The sequence below is a fragment of the Carcharhinus amblyrhynchos genome, chromosome 5, assembly GCF_965287045.1.
Source record: "Carcharhinus amblyrhynchos chromosome 5, sCarAmb.v2.hapA, whole genome shotgun sequence".
Lineage (NCBI taxonomy): Eukaryota > Metazoa > Chordata > Chondrichthyes > Carcharhiniformes > Carcharhinidae > Carcharhinus > Carcharhinus amblyrhynchos.
This window is the reverse complement of record NC_137328.1, coordinates 87,586,225-87,609,794: the sequence shown is the minus strand read 5'-3', so window position 1 is coordinate 87,609,794 and position 23,570 is coordinate 87,586,225. Positions and strand designations below refer to the sequence as shown.

At 41.1% G+C, this 23,570-nt stretch overlaps 1 protein-coding gene across 7 annotated transcripts in view; it reads left to right on the top strand.

Moving 5' to 3' along the window:
• Nucleotides 1-23,570, top strand: part of adgrv1 (adhesion G protein-coupled receptor V1) — a 524,573-nt gene that overhangs the window by 30,857 nt on the left and 470,146 nt on the right. For all 7 annotated transcript variants that reach the window (XR_013886686.1, XM_080189140.1, XM_080189139.1 and 4 more), the window contains exons 5-9: nt 5,445-5,549; nt 7,219-7,332; nt 12,831-13,396; nt 15,241-15,511; nt 16,879-17,208. Coding sequence is in view for 6 of the 7 variants with exons in the window: in XM_080189140.1 (XP_080045266.1) it covers nt 5,445-5,549; nt 7,219-7,332; nt 12,831-13,396; nt 15,241-15,511; nt 16,879-17,208 (1,386 nt within the window). In the remaining variant the exon portion in view is untranslated. The remainder of the gene's footprint in view (nt 1-5,444; nt 5,550-7,218; nt 7,333-12,830; nt 13,397-15,240; nt 15,512-16,878; nt 17,209-23,570) is intronic.

The window sequence follows — 23,570 nt, the reverse complement described above, 5'->3', positions numbered from 1 at the left end:
GGGTTTGATGTAATTTTGAGAAAACTGTTTGAAAAGCAGAAAATAATTAACCATGGGATGAGTATGCCTCCACCCATTAGAAGAATGTCTGAGCTTGTGGAAGTGAAACTGGCTGATAATATTTTATTAATAAAATGAACTACTTGTATCTCTATAGCTAGTCAATAAGGACCTGTCAGCTCAGGAACTGTATTGTTCTCATTTCAAAGAGAATTTTTCAGAACACTAAACAATATGGAAAGTGTGGGCTCCACATGGGAGAAGGCGCTGCAGGTTTAGGCATTTGATGGAGATGCCAAAGGGAGGTAACTTTTGGAGGGAATTTCAGCATGTGGGAATATGATAGTTAGTAAACTTTAATTGATGGTGTTGGGGAGTGAGGGGTAGAGGGGTGGGGGTGAAAATGGTGAGGAATATTGGTTGATGTGCATAGTTTACCTTTTCTCTAACAGTCACTTAGGGGTGAGATTCTCTGATCTTGTTCGCCCCACCCCCACCGCCAGCGAGCAAGGAATATTTGGCACTCAGCCAAAACTCCTTTCACTGCATCAGCACTGGAGAATCCTAGCAGTGGCTGAGGTCGGAGATTTCCAGTGTATATATTTATCTATTACTTTAAAAAAATGCGTTTTGCCTCTTTTCTTTTTACTATTAATTTGGAAAAACTCAATCCTTTTACATTATGAGAGATAGTCCATTGTATATATGAATCAATCCAAAGCCCTCATTAACGTGTAACAGGAAATTTTGACCAAGCTCAGACAGTGGCATTTTCACTGAAGTGAACAGAGTGCTAAAGATGGGTCAGTGTAATAACTTCAAGTCTAATCTTTTGAGGGTTACAATAGAAAATATAATAAAACTACTAAGAATACTAAAAGACAAATTTATAATTAAGTTTAATCCGATTAGTGTGAAATATTTAAGTTTAAAAGTACTTCAGGATCATTGGCTGGAATTCTCCCATCCCGCCCACTACTGAAATTTTAGCAGGTGCATTGCGGCCAATGTGAAATCTCATTGACAATTGAGTGGGAATTTCCAGCTTTTAGACCAGCGCTGCTGAAGAATTCCGCCCATAATTTTTAGTTCATACACTTGAAGACAAACAAAATGGTGAATGAAGAATTAAGACGTTTTCAGCAAATGTTTTTAATAATTTGATTGGCTTGCATTGTTTGCTCGCTCCTTGGTAAAAATTTGCATCTTCCATGAATAAATTGAAATAGTGAAAGTGCTTTTTCGTATAAAGCAATTAGCTGGAAGAAATTTGCATAAAGCCCTAACAGAACTGGGGAAACCTGAATATGAGCACATTTGCAGCACCCACTGGGGAGATGGACTACCAGAATGTAAGAGCATTTTGCATTAGTATAATGTGTAAGGTTTCAATGAGTGTTATGGGATATGAATTAGTAGGAGGGGATGTCAGGATCTGGAAACATTAAAAATGGTCTCTTGAAGATCCCGGTGGAACGTGACTGGGATGTGATGTTTCGTGAATTCAGTGGGAATTTGGAAACATTCATTATGGAGTTATGGATCTCAGGTGGTGGCTGGGGGAGTGGGGTGTTGTTCCAAAATATGGGATGAAGTGGTGGGGGAGCGGGGAATGGGTACCTGTGGATCTGGGAAATTTGTTGAGGAACTTTGAGATTTGCGAGCTTGGAATCATGCTTGTAGTACGTTTGGGGCAAAAAATAGCGACAGGCCTTCTCCATCCATTCCATCACCCCTGGACGTTTTCACCAAGGTGCAGGTTATGTTCCCTTACACAAAGTTGGAAACTCACTCTGTTGTTCAATATGCTTAGTGCCTGAAGACTCGGGGGGGGGTGGGGGGGGAAACTCACCTAGAAATATCAGTGTTGGTTCCGGTTCTCCAGAGAAACATATTGGTTTTATTCTCCAGATCTTACGACACTTTGTCACAAAAAATAGGTCGGCATGATTCACACTGTCATATAGAAGGGCGGGGCCTTAACACACTGTCAAAGGTCGGCTGCACTGAGATTGGGGCGCCATGTATAAGGAATGGCCTGATCAGACCCAAACAATGACCTCATCCCCCACCCCAACATAGGGATGTCAAGGGTCCCCTTCCATGCCTCCCTCCCTCTGGATCAGAGCTGGCATTCACCCATTCCCCACCTGCTCACCCACCCCCTCCCCCCTGCATGTCACCAGCGAGGGGAGGCAAAAATCAGAAGTTACAATCTCGTTGGCAAGATCTGCTATTTTCAGAGTTTTACCGAATCTTGAGACTTCACCACCATTTCTGCCAATGGCAAGAGTGGGCTCAAGATTTCCCCCTGTCTATCAGATTTTGGGCATTATTTGTTGGAGGATATGGGACAGGGGAGTTGCTGGTTAATGTATTTGAATTATTGGTGGCGAGAAGATCAGGTTGTAGCCCCAGACAAGTAAAAATAGGAGAACTTTTGGGAGGAGAGGAATATTTATTGTTTTATTTATTTTAGTAGTGTCACAAGTAGGCATATATTAAAACTGCAATGGAGTTACTGTGAAAATCCCCATAGTTGCCACTCTCCGGTGCCTGTTCAGGTACACTAAGAGACAATTTAGCATGGCCAGTGCACCCAACCAGCACGCCTTTCTAACTGTGGGAGAAAACCAGAGCACCTGGAAGAAACACGTGTAGACACAAGGAGAATGTGCAGACTCCACACAGACTGTAATCCAAGCTGGAAATTGATCCTGGGTCCCTGGTGCTGTGAGGCAGTAGTGTGAACTACTATGCCACCGTTATTAGAGTCCAGGGTGGGAAGGGGTTTTGGATAGTAGGTGGAAGGAAGGAAGAGGGGAATGACAACTTGGGGTTAGTGCCTCTGACGCACATAGGCCACCCTGAATGAGATGCCCTTCCCTTCATTCCCACTCTTCTTCATGAAGGCTTTAAAAAATGGCCTGCCATTTCCTGCCTGCCTGCCTATGTCAGCCAAGTTCTGGTGTAGCCTTGCACTACCTAGGTCAGACTCACTAATATCTCTAACTGGTCTTTAATTTATTTGGTGGGTGGGTTACTGATTTTGGTGCGTGCAGATCTTACACATTGTAGGATGGGTGGGAAGGTGGTGGGCTAGCCACCCATCTATTTTATATGCCACCTCTACAGAAAATAAGTCGAGTGAGGGCACCTGAAATTCAGCTCTTAGAAACAAGTGCCTGATGTGTCTTTTCAGATAGTGGGGAGGACAGTGAGATGCAAGTTTGTCACAAGTCTGATTCCGGTGGCAAGGGGTAAAAGGGGAGGTACTGTATGTCCTTTGCCATTACCTTTGGAGCTCAAAGATGGGTGATACTGTGGATAACACTGTTATGTGTCATGGAGATGTAGCTTGTAGTCTTTTTAAGTAAGCAACAGTGCTGCTCTGTGATGGAGAACTTAACAAAGTTAGATAAAGTGAACTGGCAAGTGCATTCAGGATGGAAATAGAGTTATAGAAAAATATGCCAGATATGGACAAGACAGGATTGATTGCAGTATTATTTGGCAGATTGATGAGATGAGATGAAGTGGCTGGGAGTAAAACATAAGCCTATGACTTAGCTTTGACATTAAATTTAATATTGAGAATGTGTAACAGTGCTGATTCCTGTGGCTGCAGCTGGAGTACTGTGTGCAGTTTTGGTCATCGCACTTGCGCAAGAATATATTGGCCTTGGAGGGAGTGCAGAGGAGTTTCACTGGGCTGATACCAGAAAGAGGGGGTTGGACTATGAAGAGAGACTAAATAGACTGGGTCTGTACTCGTTGGAGTTTAGAAGGATGAGAGGGGATCTTATAGAGACGTATGAGATAATGAAAGGGATGGATAGGGTAGAGGTAGAGAGATTCTTCCTGCTTAGAAAGGACAGCAGGACTAGAGGGCACAGCCTCAAGATAAGGCGGGGGGGGCAGTTTAGAACGGAGTTGAGGAGGAACTTTTTCACTCAAAGGGTGGTGAATCTCTGGAATTCTCTGCCTGTTGAAGTGGTGGAGGCTACCTCGCTAAATATATTTAAGTCACGGGTAGATAGGTTTTTGATAGACAAGGGAATTAAGGGTTATGGGGAGAAAGCGGGAAAGTGGAACTGATCCACTTCAGATCAGCCATGATCTTATTGAATGGTGGGGCTGGCTCGAAGGGCTAGATGGCCTACTCCTGCTCCTATTTCTTATGTTCTTATGTTCTTAAATGTCAAGATGCATCAACCAAAGCATGCTTTCTGTTCCAGAATTGTGGGGTTTTTTGCATATGCCTTGACTTGAAACATTGGGTGGAATTCTTCCAAAAGATTTCTGAGTGTCATAATGGCGAGAATAATGGAGTGATCTGTGCTAGTTTCCCAGCTGTGCTCCACACTGCAATCCTCCCACACTCAGTCATCCTTTCAGAGAATTGGGAGTGGCGCATTCCCGTGAGCACGGCTTCTCAGTGCACGGGCATCGTGATCTCAGTGCACTGAGAGATCCTCTCCCTCACCCCATGCACATCGGGACCTCCACCCCTCATCGGTTGCATCTTCCTGCGCCCCTTCCCTGACATGGGTTGCCAGTATCAGGGCATCAGGGCTCACCTGATCGGTCCTCCTGCCCAACCCCTGACATGCCTCTCCTCCCCCATCAAGATCACCTTCAAGATCCACGCTCCCTACTGTCAGACCCCTCTCCCTGCATTGTCACTCCGTCATGTCCCTCGCTCATGCCCCAACCCCTCGGCATTGCACCTGGCACACTGGCAGTACCCAACAGGCATCACTGGGCTGTGTGGCAGTCTCTGCCAGGCACTGCTGGTGTACCACACGCGCACCAATGTGCCAGGTGGGCCCCACCATATGGGCACTGCCCGATGGGCACTACTTGGCCATGCCCTCGACCCGCCGGGGCCTCAGTGGCCTCCAAATGCCCTAGCGGCACCTTTGCACCAGGTCTCCGTTTGTGGAGACCAGTAATGATTCTCGCCGTTAATTGCACTGTGCCCGAAGACGGATTGCATAGAGTGGAATTTGGATAGGCTATACGTATTTAAATACCATTTTAGATATGCTAATCAGACTTGCGCCTTCTCTGGGTGCAGTCTGGTTTGTGGCATTGGAAACGGGCCGGAAGACTCGCAAATTGTGTGGTGCCGGGGGTGAATCGGAATTTTAGGCAGGCACACTATTCCCTGGAATCAGCAGTAAGGTTGGAGAATCGTCCCCATTTCCTACTGATGATGAACACAGGCTGAAAATCACCCCCTCCCCCCTCATGTTTATCTAAAGGTTGAAAGGTTTTTGCAAAGCGTGTTTCCCATGGAATATAACACTATTACTGAACCACGTTTAAAATTTGATTCATTTGCCTGTGAGAGTTGGACGTTGTCAAGGTTACGGATCTGTCTGAGCCGTTCAGGCTAAGAGGTATGTTGCTGAAATTATATTTCTCTGTCTCTTCCTCAGTCTTCCATAATTATAGTGGATGAGGCAAAGGATAGAAATACATTTGTGCCGCTTACTCTAATCAGAATGAAAGGAACCTATGGGACTGTAACTGTATACTTTGAGGTAAGTGATATCAAATTAATTTTCAGTCCCATCTTAGCTTAATAACAGAAAGCAGCATGTGGTTTATTGCCACTGCCTAATTAATGTAGCACAGGTCACTTGTTAACAGATAGCCACCTCACTTAAGTAACAATTAGTTTCATGGTTTCAGTTTCTGGACCCGATGGACATGATTTCTAATGGGACTACTTCCACTGAAATCCTCTTTGGACATCCTTTACAATTATATGGCTGTTTTCCATTAACTGCCAGAATAACATCTGGTTTCTTATACATTGTGTATTTTATGTGTAATTTTACTATTTCTTTTCATTTGACAGTAAAATTTTATGGACCTCCACATAGAAAAACCTTGCACTAATACAGAAACTTTGAGAAAAGCAAGATACTGCAGATGCTGGAATCTGAAACAAAAACAGAAAATGCTCAAAAATCTCAGCAGGTCTGACAGCAGCTCTGACGATGGGTCTTCTAGACTTGAAACATTGTCAGACCTGCTGAGATTTTCCAACATTTTCTGTTTTAGGACCTTTGGTATCCTTGTTCTGCACTTTATAGCCAATGGATTATTTTTAAAATACATGGTATGTAGGCAGTTATGGCAATGAATTTTCACAAAACAAGTGTTCTTGGAGAGAAGAATGGTGACTAAGACACCTGGAGAACTGCCTGGCTTTTTTCAAAGAACTTTCTGAACCGATGATGGTGCCTTAGTTAACCAAAGAAAATACAGATGGCATCTTTAAAAATGTGGTATGCTCCAGGACTGCGCTAAAAATATTAGTCTAGATCATGTGCTCAAGCCCTAGAGTGGGTCTTGAACTCTCAAACTGCTGACTCAAAATGTCATACAATTAGGTATAAATGTAAAAATAGCTGAATGACAGAAAACAATGAATACTTGTTCAAACTAAGTGGGATCGTAATTATTTTTAACTTACATCAATGATTGAGAAAATCAATGCAAATTAATTGCATTTCTTTTAATACCGAACTGGGATGGCCAGTGCTACCAGCGGAGGCATTTGGGTAATTATAGAACAAATTGGCTAAATATGTGAGTGCGTAGAACAGGCACAATTTAACGCAGATGAATGTGATATAATAGACATAGGAAGGGAAAACGGGCAATACACATTATCCATGAATGGGGTAAAAATAGCAATGAGTGAATTATACACACCAAGTTTTAATGGGCTAGATGTCCACTAGGTACAATCAATACACAACAGCAATTGGTAAAGTCAATACCAGATTTAATTTCATAACCAAAACAGAAGAATACAAGTCAAAGGAGGTCACCTCAGTAGAAAATCCTAGTTTTTGCTCTGGGAGATAGAGATGGAAGTGTGGAGTGGGGGTTGGCACAATTTTACTTATCAATTTACATAGGGTATTTCCTTCATGTCAAACAATTTGTATTAGTATCAGTGAGAATTTTTTTAAAATTTTGCCTTGCATGAAATGGTGAACATAGAAATATAAGTGCTTATTTTAAATCCAGATTGTGTTAATTTACAGATTGCAATTCCATTCCAATATGTCATAGTTTAAAACTTCAATTGTGCAATGCTCCCTGTTCTCAGCTGTGATGTCATCTACTTGAAATATGTCACCACTTATATACAAACTAATAACTGTCTTGTCATCATTATCTCTGTACTGGCAGATTACAGCAGGCCCAAATTCTGCAGATGAAGACATCAGTCCAGCAAGGGGAAACATCATTCTTCCTCCTGGGAGAGCAGTGGTAGTTTATAACATTTCCATTATAGATGACCAGGTAAGAAACACAGTTCTAAAGAATGCAACTGTAAATATTCTCTACTGAGTGAAATGGTTTTCAGCCACAAATATGAATTAGGTGCAGGAGTAGGCCCCTTGAGCCTTTTGAGGCAGAAAATTCCAAAGACTCGCAACCCTCTGAGGGAAAAAAAGTTCTCCACATCTCTCTCTTCTATGGGTGACTCCTTATTTTTAAACAGATTCTTCCACAAGAGGAAAATCCTGGCAGTACGGTGACACAGTGGCATGACAGCACAGTGGCACAGTGTTTAGCACTGCTGCCTCTCAGCTGCAGAGTCTTAGGTTCGATTCCTGGCTTGGGTCACTGCCTGTGTGGAGTTTGCACATCCTCCCCTTGTCTGCATGGGTTTCCTCCGCGTGCTCCAGCTTCCTCCCACACTCCAAACATGTGCAGGTTAGGTGTATTAGCCATGCTAAATTGTTCCTGAGAGTCCGGGATGTGTAGATTAGAGGAATTAGCAGGGTAAATATGTGGAGTAAGGACCAGGTGGGATTGCTGCCGTGCAGACTCGATGGACCGAATGGCCTCCTTCTGCACTATAGGGTTTCTATGATTTCTATGGTCCTTTCCACATCTATCCTACCAAGACCTATGTTTCACTCAACACGCCTTTTACTCTTTTAAACTCCTGTGGATACAATACAAGGAAAGCCTGTCCGACTTTTCCTCATAATACAACCCAAATTATTTGGAAGAACAAGGCCCCAAGAGTACATGATTATTACAACTGATGCCTGTCGTGGATTTCCTCCATGTGCTCCAGTTTTCTCCTACAGTCAGAAAGAAGTGCTGGTTAGGTGCATTCATCACGCTAAATTCTCCCTTAGTGTACCTAAACAGGTATCGGAGTGTGACAACTAGATTTTCACAGTAACTTCATTGCAGTGTTAATATAAGCCTATTTGTGATACCAGTAAATAAACTTTAAAACTTTAACACTATAATTGTGGCAGATTCTCACTGAAAGGCCACAATCTCAGTTGAAACTAGTGTAGTCTTAATTTAGTTTAAAGGATGTTGCGTCATTTGTACTCTCTTCAGAAAATTACATAATGCTTTGATAAAACATTTTAAGAAAATATCTGGACACTTATCTAATTTGATTTGCTGATTGTGCTGGTGCGGAAAAGGAAATAGGGTGAACAGGCCTTAGGGATCAAACAGTCAGAAGTGACTGCTGCCCATAAAAACTGATGACGAGATGAAATATTCACATGGCATTGTTCTTCCTTTTTTTAACAGGTTAACCTATTTAAAATAAATGGGTTAATTTGCTTCATTAAATTAGAAGACAGAAGAAATTCACTCTATTCCGTTAAACACTTGAGACTGTTCTGAGGAACAATAATTCTGACCCATCTTCTCCTGGCTCACGTCAGAAAGATTTATTTGTTGTTTTGGAAATAACTCAAGTCATTTAAAATATGAAAACATTCCAAATATAGTTTGCCAGAAGAGGGAAAAGGGAGTGCATTTGTGTTCTTGGGTAGATCAGACTGACTCCAGTTAAGTTTATAATCCCTAATTCTCTAACTGATTGATAATATTACTCCTAACATTTCCTTGCGGTTATTGACCACTCCAATACAGAAGATGCAAGCTATCTTACTGGTTATTATATTTGAATAAGGAAGCTTTCGCTATGAGAATGCAAACATTTGTTTAATGTTGTCACTGAATTCCCAAAAAGTGCAATATTACTCAAACAATGCTGAGTGAACCAGATTTTCCTATCAAATCCAATATAAAAGCAGTAATGAGGTTCTGCAGAAATTTACTCATCAGAAATAATATTGTTAAGTTTAGGTATTTTCTCCATCTAATGTATTTGGAACTTATGTTAACTTTCAGTGCTGGGATAATTCTGTTCTGAGTGCACATTTATTACTAAATGTTACTAAAGATAAAAGGACTGCAGCAGGCGACGGTGCAGAGGGACCTCGGGGTCCTTGTGCATGAGTCGCAAAAACCCAGCTTGCAGGTGCAGCAGGTGGTCAGGAAGGCAAATGGGATGCTGGCCTTCATAGCGAGGGGGATTGAATATAAAAGTAGGGAGGTCTTGCTGCAGCTGTATAGGGCATTGGTGAGGCCGCAGCTGGAGTACTGTGTGCAGTTTTGGGCGCCGCACCTGCGCAAAGATATTTTGGCCTTGGAGGGAGTGCAGAGGAGGTTTACTAGGCTGATACCGGAGTTGAGGGGGTTGAGCTATGAGGAGAGGCTGAATAAACTAGGCTTGTACTCGTTAGAGTTTAGAAGAATGAGGGGAGATCTCATTGAGACGTATAAGATGATGAATGGGATGGATAGGATAGAGGTGGAAAGACTCTTCCCGCTCAAAAAAGACAGTAGGACTAGGGGGCACAGCCTCAAGATAAAAGGGGGGCGGTTTAGAATGGAGTTGAGGAGGAACTTCTTCACTCAAAGGGTGGTGAATCTCTGGAATTCTCTGCCCGTTGAAGTGGTGGAGGCTGCCTCGCTAAATATTTTTAAGACGCGGGTTGATGGGTTTTTGATAAGAGAGGGGATTAAGGGTTATGGGGAGAGGGCGGGAAAGTGGAACTGAGCCACGACAGATCAGCCATGATCTTATTGAATGGCGGGGCAGGCTCGAAGGGCTAGATGGCCTACTCCTGCTCCCATTTCTTATGTTCTTATGTTCTTATGACACTGTTGCCTAAAATACAGCTGTGATGATTAGGTCAGTGCCATCTTTGGTCCAGGCTGCTGCTTACCTTGTCACTAACAGTGACAAGTCTCACAACACCAGGTTAAAGTCCAGCAGGTTTATTTGGCAGCACTAGTTTTCAGAGTCTCAGGCTCCTTCATCAGACTCTGAAAGCTAGTGCTGCCAAATAAATCTGTTGGATGTAAACCTGGTGTTGTGAGACTTCTTACTGTGCTTACTCCAGTCCAACGTCAGCATTTCCACATTACAGTGATGAACAGAGCTGATCACTCAAACTGCACATGCATGGCATTGGCAACAAATACAGCCTTGTAAAATACCAGGACACAGCCATTGAACAAGTTTGTAAAGCTTGTATTTACAAACTGTCTTGCTGTATCTGCACTAGGATTGGAAAAGAAATGGTTTTATTTAGTTGAACGATGTTTAATCCATCAACTCATTATGTTTGTGTGATAACTACCATGAATCAGTATCCTTCTTTCTTTTCTAGATACTAAAAGAACAAAGGTTTTGGTTTTCGTTCGTGTTTAATATTATTCAGTTTCATAAATTAAGCAAACATTACACCATGCAAGTTTTTACTTTTAATCTTATTTCAATTGAGTGTATGTAACAATGTTTAATTTATCTTTTGAGCAGGCTGAATTCTCCCATAAGACGTCAAAAAGACTATCAAGCAACTGCATAGAATTGTTCAGGGCATTTATCTAGGGACAATAGACACTTCTTTTGTGAAAGTTCCCTGTCAAAAGTCTTGGTCTCCTGTGGCTTATTTAACATACAAATTACAGTTACACATGTATGAACTGCATGCTGGATTTATCCAGGTCTGATTGTAATGTTAATTTTTGATTCTCCCAGCACTCAAATGTATGACAAGTGAGGAGTGAAGTGAATTACTTTAGTAGGTTTATTTCACACTGCACCTACTTTTAAAATGCAAATCTGTGCAATTGAGAATTTGTATGAATATCCTGCAGAATATTATTTCTCCAACAGTAAATGTGTGTGGATTCTAAGCTTCGATGTGGTTTCACTATTCAGAAATGGAAGTGTTGTATCACTTCTAAACAATTAAGAGCTTTAAACACACACACAACCACTTCTGAATTAAACTACCCACCAAAACAGGAAGGCCCCTTTTATTCTTATCCACACAAAAGAGAAACACTTCTCAGTCTCCGACTCCAGCACACCCTACTGGCAGGTTTTTATGTAGCACTTTTTAACAAAGGTATGAATTTTAGACATAAACATCACAGAAATGTAAAGCTCAAAGCCCCAAAATTCTATAGTCCTATCGCTCTCAGTGTAATGTGACAATGTAGGACCCCGGAAGGACGGTGGGGGGGGTGGGGTGGGGGGGTGGTGGGGACAATCATACCATTCACAGTGTTGAACGAGTGTGCAAATGGAAGCGAGAATCATACCCTTTTTTTTGGCAAGAGTAAGCTTCAAATCTTAGGCCACTTAAAAAGAAAAGAGGCAATGTGTGTGATTTGCAGCAGTAGGGGGTGTGGACAGAGCCTATTCACGCTGGGAAACCAGCTGATGACTGCTAGAGGGCATCATTGCACATGATCTCCCAGTGTACAGTGTGATTTGAACCCTGTTAGCGACTGTGGACCTGAAACTCCCCCACACCCCGATCACAGCTCCCCCATCCGATTTACCCCCACCCCCAGCCAATAACCAACCTGTGCACCTCCACCCAGCCAATTATCGACCCTGTTCACCCCACCCTGAATGATCACTGCCCCCATTCACCATTCCTGACCTAATGATGACCCCATTCACACCAATATCCAGATCAATTGCCGCTCTGGCGATTCCAGGTTGCAGAGTGCACAGCTCCCCATCGCAGCCTCCCCTTCAGATTCTGGACCGTCCCCTTCAGACTCCGACTCTTGGCACTGACCACTGCTCAGTGGGCAGTGCCAGGGTGCATGGTGAGCTGTGTCTGGGTGCCAAGCTGGCAGTGCCAGCTAAGGGGCACTGCAATCTCTTACCCCTGACCTCCAAGGGGCCTCAGTGGCCTCTAATCCCACAAGTGAGGCCATCTGAATGATGTCCATCGCTTGGGACTATATTTGAACTTCGCCGATGAAGCCTCAGCAGTGAGGACCTACACCTGTGAGGCCATTAAGGCAAGTGAGCTAGGGTTCACTAATAATATTAAAATGAAAATTTAAATATTTAAATCAGCCTTCCTCCTTTCCCAGGCACAATGCTGATCATGTCAGCAGTCCAGTGCCGGCAGAGTCACGAAAGCTGGGAAATCCCGTTTTTCGCCTCCTTCACGATCTTACTGGCTTGCCATGCTGATCGACTGGTGTGATAAGCCAATAAAATCGTCCCCTTCCATGTGTCCATACCCTAAACCCTATAACCCATTCTGTTATGTAATGACAGGGTAATTATCATAATCAGAATGGAAGGCCTGTGCCTGTATGGGCATTCTAGATGACAGTCGGAAGGAAGATCAGGTCAATTACCTGCGCATGTGAGGTTGGAACTAAAATTAAACTTGATAGAACTTAATTTGCCGGCTGGTTTCAGTGTTCCATCAAATACATCCCAAGACATGGTGGGATGGGTGCGCTCCCTCTTTCCCAATACCTCGGATTTGGAGGAAATTTAAATGAGCCATGGCATCTGTAGTACAGTCCCAAATCGTTGACCTCTAGCGAGTCATGCTGCTATCCTCCACAAACACCTGAAATTTCTGTCATTAAATCAAAGATTAATCTGTTCCACGTGTAAGACATTTCATTCATTCTTCCAGATCCCTGAAAATGATGAAGTCTTCACAGTACAGCTAACGAGTGTCGAGGGAGGAGCTGAAATCAATGTTACACAAAGCAGCTTTCAACTTAAAATCAACAAAAATGACAGCCCAGTACTATTAACTCAAGCATTGTACACAGTGTCAGAGACAGATGATGTGATTACCATACCAGTTATACGTGGGAAGGACCAGTTTGGAAATATAATTGGTTCTGATGCTGCTCTGGTTTCTATTAATTACCAGATAGTGACTGGCAACAGTTCTGCCAGTGCATTGCTACAGTCTGATTTTGTTGATCTTCAACCAAACAGAACCATTATTTTCCTGCCTTACATTTATGAAGTAAATCTGAAAATTCAGATCATCAATGATCCTACCCCTGAAATTGCAGAGTCATTTCAGATTGTGTTACTTGAAGATACAATAAAGGGAGATGCAGTGCTGCTTACTCCCAACACAGTTCAGATTATTATTGAGCCAAATGACAAACCTTATGGAGTTCTGTCCATTAACAGCAGCCTTCTGGCACAAAATGTTGTTATCAATGAAGACATGATGACAAGGTAGGATATAATACAATGTTTCTGCATTCCAGCTTTGTGCGTTACTATGTTTTGTAATTTTTTTGATTTGCAGAAATAATCTTGCATGCTTTTGATGTCAATCTGGTCAGAGTACCTGTGACCACTGGCTTCAGTTCTTCTAGTATGCAATTCTCCAAATTACAGGAGAACAATCATTGAGATTGCTCTCAAACTTAATAGTTGAAATTAATTTACTATCATTCGGGAATCTGGTGCTTGTGTTCTGTATTTATTTAACTGGATCTACTGAAAAGATTCAAAGAATTTACTTCATTTCTCTTGTTCTCATAAATGAGCAATTTTCAATGTCAAATTATCTTAACACAAGCTCTATAAGGTAATGAGTATGGAACAAGCTGTAAAGAAATTAAGCAAACGTTAAATAAAGCAGACATTAAATCTTTTAAGCAGAGGGAGTCAAAGCTTTGTTTAAAGAAGAGGCAGTTGCATTTTTTGAAGGTAGTGAAGAAAATGTCAATGCTAAGATACCTAGGGAGGGAATTCTAGAAGGGCATGGTCCAGGTGATTGAATGAGAATTATCATTAATGGAACTCAGGGATAGAAATGAGCTGGTGCTGAAAGACCAAAGTATGCGCTTGGTGATGCAGTGCTAGAGGAGATCACTGCAGTTAGCATTGCTGCCTGATAGCGCCAGGGACCTGGGATCAATTTCCAGCTTGGGTGACTGCCTGTGTGGAGTTTGCACGTTCTCCCCATGTCTGCGAGGGTGTCCTTTGGAAGTTCTGGTTTCCTCCTACATTCCAAAAGATGTGTTGGTTAGGTGCATTGACCATGGTAAATTCTCCCTCAATATACCCAAAGCAGCGCGGAGTGTGGTGACTAGGGGATTTTTACAGTAACTTCATTGCATGAGTGTTAGTTTAAACCTACTTGTGACAATAACAAATAACTTAAAACGGGAGCAAAACTGTTTACCAGACACAACAGAGTGCTTTGATTGAGGTTGGAGGAGGCAGTGAGCTTGTCTCGGAGCAGTGAGTGTCTAGGACATAGTAACATACATAGAAAATAGAAGCAGGATTAGGCCATTCAGCTCTCCAAGTCTACTCCTCCTGTCCTTAAACTATGATCTCTAGTTCTGGTCTCCCCACCATTGGGGACGTTCTTTCTGAATCAATCCTGTCAAATCCTGTTAGAATTTTAAATTTCCATGAGATCCCTTCTCACTCTGGAGACATCCTGGGACAGTGGAGTGCAATGGAGTTTGCAGGGAGGCAGCAGTGAATGGAGTCAGGAAGCAAGACAGGGTTGAGGTAATCAATTTGGAAATGTCGGAATTATAAGGGGTCATGGCAAAGGGGCAAGAAGCACAAAGAGGGTAGACAGTGAGGCAAGGATGATGGGAATGGAAAAATAGGAAAGCTCAGACCTGGGCCGCATGTTATTAACAACAACATTCAGTTTGTTAGAGAAATATATCAACTAAACAGGTTCATAATCAACCAAGGTTACTGAGTGGTCCAGTCTTAATGTAGGATTCAGAGACACGGTTGTGTGCAGAAATAGAGAAATTGGGGGTCATTTTGGAGTCAGACATTCATTCAGGGTCAGCAGAAAAACATTTTTTCAATCTATTTGGAGTCTTTTATGACATTAATAAATTATTTTTGACAACAGGGTAGTCATTAAAACTACGTGTAGCTAATGTGATGTCAGATTTAATATAGACGATCCAAACGGTTAGATTAAATATAAGTAATTGTTAAAGAATGACAGATTTTTGATGCCAATAAAAATCTAATTGTTGTGATGGTGTTCATTAATCCATGCAGTAACCCTTTCCTGGATATTCTGATTGCAGGTTTGATGGGATTACTGTTGTAAGAAATGGTGGGACACATGGTAATGTTTCAGTGAACTGGCTTATTTCAAGGAATAGTAGTGACTCCTCCGCCATCACTGCAGACCTAATGCCAGCTTCAGGAACTCTAAACCTTGTGGAAGGACAAATGCTGGCCACAGTGCATCTCTCCATCATTAATGATAATTTACCAGAAGAAGCAGAGGCATATCTGTTCCAACTCTTGAACAGTACAATAAAAGGAGGAGCAGAACTAGATGAACCCATGCAAGTATGTTTATTAAAATTGCTGTTTAGACATGCATTGTAATTTTCTGCAGCATACTCCTAAAAATATACATGAAACCTCTTTGCATAACATTTTGATGACCGATAGATGACATAAGTAAAAAGAAAGAAGGAAAGAACTTGTATTTATAAAGCACCTTTCATAAACTCAGGTCATCCAAAAGCACTTCCCTGCCGCTGGAGTACTTAAGAAATCTTGCATCAGAGATACACGAACAAATAGTCTATTTCACTGAGGTAAGAGGTTCCGAGACAAGACAAGAAATTTCATACAAGGAGAAACATGATGTCATTGTATCAGGACAATTCATTAAGCAACAAAAGTTATGCTTTTCAAAAGAAAGGCAGTCAATTTTCCAGCTCAGACAGTTCTTCTGCCCACTGACTCTTATGGCTACAGACAACTTTGACTCCTGTTCTTCTCTTTTCCTGTGTCACCTTGAAATCTGTGCACCTACCTCCTGCAGGTTCATTCTTTTTATCTCCCTCATTCAGGGGCTCTTCAGTGTTACTGTGTGCTGATCTTGTTATCTGGCTGGCAGTAATGTACAATTATCCCTTCATCTACTGGGAACTCATAAAAATACAATATACACATAGAAGTGAATTAATAATACACACAAGGTACAATGAAGAATAACAGCCACAAGACGTGTAAAAAAATACACATTTCCTATATGGCTGAGGAATATTGACCAGGGTGGCAATAGAAGCACTGGTTCCTCTTCAGACAGTGACACAGAGTGTTACACTCCTTCCTGAGGAGACAGATGAAACCTTGATTTAATATATCATCTGAAAGATGGCACACTTGACAGTGCAGTACACTGCTGGAATGCCAATCTGAATTTTATGTTTTGGATTATGTCTGCTTGTAAAATTTAAGTTGCTAGTCTGAACTGTGTTATATGTTGTTGTGAACTTTTAAGTTTCTCATCATTTGCAGTAGCTTAGGAAAATCCAGGCTAGAAATTTTTTTCCCCATGGGTGGGAATGCTCTTCAGCTAGCTGTTTGCTGAATCCATTCAGCATGTTACTCTTCCAGAAACCTTCCTATAACTATGATACTTTTTTTTAATATTGGGAAATTTCTTTGAGTTCTGCTAAAACATATCCATTCTTGCAGCATAGAAGATTTCAATCTTCTTTCAAAATTACTTGTGAATATTTTGAATAAATGCAGTGTATAAAATGATATATGCATGAAGGTTTTATATTTCATATAGCCTGGTGAGATAACAAGAGTGTCAAACGAATGACTGTCAGTTGCAGATTGTGGATCTTAGATTATTAGGGTAGACCAAGGATCAAAATTAGGCTGTTCACACTTTTTGTCTTTCCTTTGTTTAGATCATTTTCTATATTCAGGATAGTGATGATGTCTATGGCTTAATTCAGTTCGACTCTATGGAAGAACAGAAGATAGAGAGTAGCCCAGCTGGGCGGTTTCTGTCATTGGGTTTTGCTCGTCACAATGGGACCATTGGTGTTGTGAGATTAAACTATACAGTACTGTACATCCCTCCTGGTGTTATGGATCTTTCTAAAGCAAAGGATGATATCCTTAATGTTTCTAGCGAAAACAATATTATCTTTATGCCAGGACAATCACAGATAAGTCTCAAGTTACCAATAAGAAACGATGCATTCCTTCAAAATGGAGCAAGTTTTTTTGTGCAGGTACGTCAATATGAATGAAAATGGGTATAACATTTGTTTAGTATTCGTAGTCCAGATTGTCGATACATTTTTGCACAACAGTTATAGATTTTAAAATATCTGTAACAGTGACATTGACTTTTTGGTGAAAAATCTCAGTTAAACTGCCTTTGGGACTGGTTATCTTATACAGTAATTGTTAATATTATTCAAATAATCTGAAATATATTTGATTTGATCATTTAATTAAGTACTTTGCAAGGAGTTACGTGAGTTGTGACTGAAAACAGGAGTTTTCTAACCAAATACATCATCCCATTCTTTAAATATCATCAAACTATTTATTATTTAAAATGTTTGCAAAACGGCACTTTAATACTTTCTTCTGCTGTTCTTTCAAGTAATACTTACTAATAGTTTGTATTGCGCTGAAGAATTAAGGATAAGCAAAAATATTCTTTCCACCATCTTCAGATCTTTGGAACAGTATAGCGGATTACTGTTATTATTTACTCATAATTGTCTTGTTTTTCTAATTTCTTGCCACTTTCAAAAAATAACTACTGTGGTTATCCTGCCATTTGTACCCATGGAGTGAACGATAATTAATTAATGTCCTTTAGAAATGAAGTGCCCCATGAAATATTCTCAGTTATGGGCAGGATTTTACAGTCTCACTCAGGCGGGACCAGAAATCCCCACCCGAGGTCAACAGAGATTTCTGTTGTCAGACTCCGAATCCGTGGCAGGGGGAGCAGTAGAGTTCAGTCATGCCATCTATTCAAGTTTGAAAATACAGCAAACAAGTCACAGTGCTCTCCAACACTTTATGGGAGGAATTTAATTTTGGTGATGGGCACCCACTCACTGATGAGAGAACCTGTGGGAATCCCATATTGCTGTTCTCCAGGAGGACCAATGCAACTATGTTTACCTGGACAGTGTTGGGTGTTCCACGCAGTCAAGCCCCAAGAAGGATGGAAATCTGTCCCCTGAGCACTGCTGGCCAAACAGAGGTAGGTAAATCTGCAGTCCTGGCAGTGCCACCGAGAACAATGGCTGCTGCCAGTGTAAGACTTGGGCATACTTTGAAGATTGCCAATGGGTCCCTCGATGGAGGTGAGTTTGGGCAGGATGGGGGTCCCAGGGACAGGAGGCACTGGGTGTGTGCTGGGAAACTGATCGGCTTCCATGTATTTTGCTCCTTGCTAAGTTAATTCCCATTGCATTCTATTATTTTACATTATTTTATTTCATACTTAATGAGTATCCTTGTATGCAATTTGCATATGCATGAAATCATGTATGTTTGGCTACCGTTTTAATTTTATCTCTTAGTTAAATTTGATGTATCACAGCAGAAAAACATTATGGATCAGGTTGGATATTTAAGAACATCAAAAATGCTATTCAAGAGCATCCTTCCAAATTATACTTTGCTCTTTAAAAAAAATTAATGTTTATTTTACTTTAATTATTGGTGCATATTTATCTTGCAATTATTGCTTCTGACCTCGAAGATGAAATATTAGTCTGATTATATTTAAGAAATCTTAATACCTGATTCAGAACTGAACTAACCTCTTTATTCTAGTAAAAAAACTAAATGTAGCTACAGTTACACCATTTTTCTGAAAATCACACTCCTTTGTTCTAGTAAATGTAGTTGCTTTGAAGCTATCCAACATGCTGAGATGGATAGACATTTCTCAATGTAAAGTTGCTAGTACTAAATTATACCGTGTAGAGAATGCTATTAATTCTATGAATGGTGTCAAAGTCAAGCTGTGTGTAATGCTGGCTACAATTCCTTTGTTCGCTGGAGTTTGTGACTGGTTTTACATAAAAAATATTTCATTTGGTTCAGTTCACACACTATCAATATGGTGAATGGGGAATTAGTGCGCAGTTCAGCAGAATACTTCACCTCTCTCAGCAATTTATACTCTCGCTCACTTTGGTTACCTGCCTTAGTGTACTTGTACTCTTTTGTACATCATTTTTTTTGTACATCATTTTCCTTTGTTTTCACAGAATTAAAATAAAATACTTGGACTACATGTCTGATAACACAGGGGGTTAATGTTATACAATGCTAGGATGTTGCCAAGTGACTGTTGTTTCCTGCATGATGAGTATTTTAATCAGGTAGTGAATAGTTCTAACAAGCCCACTGCTTTCTAGCATTAAGTTAAGAAAGATTAACAGGCAAGAAGTTCTCCTGCACCTCTTAATGGCCAGATATAGGGTGTTGCTTGCCAAAACTTTAGGTAGAAATGGATGAGAAATGCCATTTGACACATCTGAGTTCATCCAGAAGTAAGACACAGAATTGGATTTTCTGAGCAATTTTCAGAGGTGAACTGCGCCAGCAAATTTCTTTGGAACATTGGGAAAAGATCTGCCGAGTTGGACCACTGCCCATAGTCTTTCCTGATTGGGCTTTGGGTGATACCTAGAAGAATCTGTGAGCCAGTAGATTAATGCATGTGAATAAATGTATATTTCAAACCTGTCCTTCCCACTTGTTAAAAACTTTTATTTACCCGGCCATATTAACCAGGATTCACGGTTTGTCGGTGTTAATTTACAAACCAACGTAAAGATCAATAGCACATTGTCACGTTATTAGGCCAGTGTTGAAATGAATTGGCTTTTTCCTGGGGTGGCTGAGGTAGTTGAAAATCCCCTAGCAGATACTGAGAGGTTGCCTTTCTTTGTACTCCAGCAGCTATTGCAAAGAAGTGGGTATCCCCCCCCCAACCTCGAAACTTCCTTCTTTATATTATTTTCAGGGGAAGAAACAAAGAACCGACTGAGGAACAGCAGATCAGCAAATTCTCTGTGAAGACACTGTGGGAGGCCTCTGAGACATTCCCCAGAGATTTAAATGCCTCCATGCCAAAAAATATCATGTCTGTCCCTGTAAGCAACCACAGACATGTATATCCCTCAGCAGCACGCTCATCTCTAACCCGAATTGGCGAGCTTCCAATCAAAGACTCAGAGTGTTCTAATGACCCTGTTCATATATCTGTTGGCAGTCAAACAGAAGAGAAAACCCCAGCTCGTGTGTCATTTGATCTGTCATTTGAGATCATTGGAGAATTTTGTTATTAATACCAAGACAGAAGACAGAAGCGGCCATTTACATTAATGGAACTGAAAGATTGGCTGGAAGTGCAGTCCCATTTCATAAAAAGCCAGCCAAATTAAAAAGAAAATAGTATGCTTGTCCAAAGAAAGTGAGTTGAAATAAATAGTTCCTCTGTAGTTTGTCTGATGACTGAGAAATCATGGAATTTAAGCTGCAATCTTCTGCAAGAATATTTTCTGATTTTTAGATTTTTGCAAATGAAACATTGTTTTGAAATGAAAGCTGAGGTAGATCGATTCTTGGCCAAGGAGGGAGTTAGTTAAAAGGTTATGAGGTTGGAACGTAGATCAATCAATTTTTTATTGAATAGCGGAGGTGGCTGGAGGGGCCTATTGGCCTATCCTAATTCATATGTTTGTAACACAGATGCCAATCTTCAGCCAATTTGATTCATTCCACATGATACCAAGAAATGGCTCAAGGCACATGATGCTGCAATGGCAATGACCCTAACAACATTCGAACAATAGTATGGAAGACTTGTGCTCCAGATCTTGCCGGATACCTGGTCAAGATGTTCCAGTACAGCTACAACACAAGCATTTACTCAGCAGTGTGGAAAATTGCCCACGTTTGATCTCTGCACAAATATCAGGACAGATGCAATTCAGCCAACCACTTCCCTATGGTCCACTCTCGATCATCAGCAAAGTGATGAAAGGTGTCATTGACAGTGCTGACATGCAGCACTTACTCAGCAATAAAGTTTATTTATTAGTCACAAATAGGCTTACATTAACACTGTAATGAAGTTACTGTGAAAATCCCCTAGTCGCCACACTCTGGCACCTGTTTGGGTACATGGAGGGAGAATTTAGCATGGCCAATGCACCTATCAGAACATCTTTGGACTTTGGGAGGAAACTGAAAAACCTGGAGGAATCCCATGCAGAGACAGGGAGAACGTGCAAACTCAGCACAGACAATGACCCAAACCAAGAATCGAACCAGGTCCCTGGCTCTGTGAGGCAGCACTGCTGACTGTGCCACTGTGCCACACTGATAATCTACTCACTAATGCTCAGCATGAGTTTTGCCAGAGACGCTCAACTCCTGATCTAATTCCAGCTTTTATCCAAACATGGACAAGTTTGAAGTTTTAAAGTTTATTCATCAGTGTCACAAGGTTTACGTTAACACTGCAGTGAAATTACTGTGAACCAAACTGAATGTGACGTGAGAGTCACAACCGATGACATCAGGTCAGCATTTGATCAAGTGTGACATCAAGGAGTGCTATCAAAATTGGAGTCAGTGTGAATCAGTGGGAGAATACTCTGCTGGTTGGAGTCAACCTTACGCAAAGGAAGATAGTTGTGGTTATTGAAAAAAGTCATCTTAGTCCAACACTCTATTGCAGGAGTTCGTCTGGATAGTGTCCGTGGCCCAACCATCTTCAACTGCTTTGTCAATGACCTTCCCTCTATCATAAGGTCAGAGGTGGGATATTCATTGATTGTGCAACATTAAGCATTATTCCTGACTCCTCAGATACTGAAACAGCTTGTGTCCAAATGCAGCAAAAACTGGATAATAGTCAGGCTTGGGTTGATAAGTGGCAGGTAATATTCATGCCACACAAGTGCTGGGCAATGACCATCTCCAATAAGAGATAATCTATTTGTCTCTCCATGACATTCAATGACAGTGCTGAATCCTTCACTTTGGAACACCACTACTTAGATGTTCTCCAACAAGTCACTTGCTTGGAAATATATCACCGTTCCTTCACTTTGGCAGTCCTGGAACTCCTTTCCTAACAGCACTTTGCATTTTCTTATAATAGATGGATTGCATGTTCATGAATGCAGTTCATCATCACCTTCTGAATGACAAAATGGGATGGGCAATAAAATGCTGGCCTAGCCAGCACCAGTCACATCCTGCGAATGAATAAAAAAAGCTTTCATTGGTAGGTCTGACACTGTGTGTCGCTTGTGTAATTGGAAGTTACTGTTACATTGGTGTATATTAAACTTTAAAACTGAGCACAGAATACTGCAAAAGATGGCTTTTGGTTTGAAACCACTCTTCCCAAGTGGCAAGAATTGGAACTTTCCAAGTTGATGTTGGATCAACCCCTCTTCCTGTAACTAATCCAAAAAGGAATCAGCATTTTGAAACATAAGAACATAAGAACATAAGAAATAGGAGCAGGAGTAGGCCATCTAGCCCTTTGAGCCTGCCCCGCCATTCAATAAGATCAAACACAAAAACACTGGCTGTCTCAAATTTAAGAGGTGTGAAATTCGCAACATGGAAAATCAACCTAACTACTCACATGATTTGGAAAAGGACCTTGAATTTGTAAAGAAGTCACATGATGAGACAGCCATGTTTTGTGTTTGCTTTTAAACCAGTAGGAAGCTGATTGTGGACAGAGTTCCACCAAAGCCATTGAGCCAGCTGCAAGTTATCCAAGCAGCCAAGTAATCACTAGCAAAACCTTGAAAGTGGAAGATTGAACAGAGAGAGAAAGACACTCCCCAACCTGTACCAATTTTAGTTCATTTCAGAACCAATCTCCTAGAAATCTCATAGATGATTGAAAATCCCTTGCTTTGCAAGGACTTCAACTTTAGAACAACAATGGCAGCTAAATTACAGGCTTGTAATGAAGAAGGCTGAGATAATTCTAAGCTCCAACAGTATATTACATAAGAACATAAGAACATAAGAAATAGGAGCAGGAGTAGGCCATCTAGCCCTTCGAGCCTGCCCCGCCATTCAATAAGATCATGGCTGATCTGCCATGGCTCAGTTCCACATTCCCGCCCTCTCCCCATAACCCTTAATCCCCTCTCTTATCAAAAACCTTCATCTGCATCTAATTGTTGCACGTGTGAGATTGAGTGAGTGATTCCTTTCCTCAAATTTGGGGTAAGTGTGAGATAATAAATCACCCTCTTTAGTTTTAAACTCACAAAAGTTTGCTGCTGGAATTGTTTAATTGAGGCATTCATTCTGAGGGTATGAAAACATATACTTCTCACATACAAATGTACTGATCATGGATGATATCCTTAAATGTCAAAACATCCCCCCCGCCAATGCAGATTTTCTGATAATATATTTTTCTACATTTGGAGTCTTGGTGACCTCAGTACAAGAATTGTTTATGTTGAAGGAAAAAAAGCACCAGCTATAATTTTTTTTGTTCTAATTATAATGTCTGGAAAAAAAAATCTAACTATTACATTTTCTTTAACCTGATTGGGCATGGTAC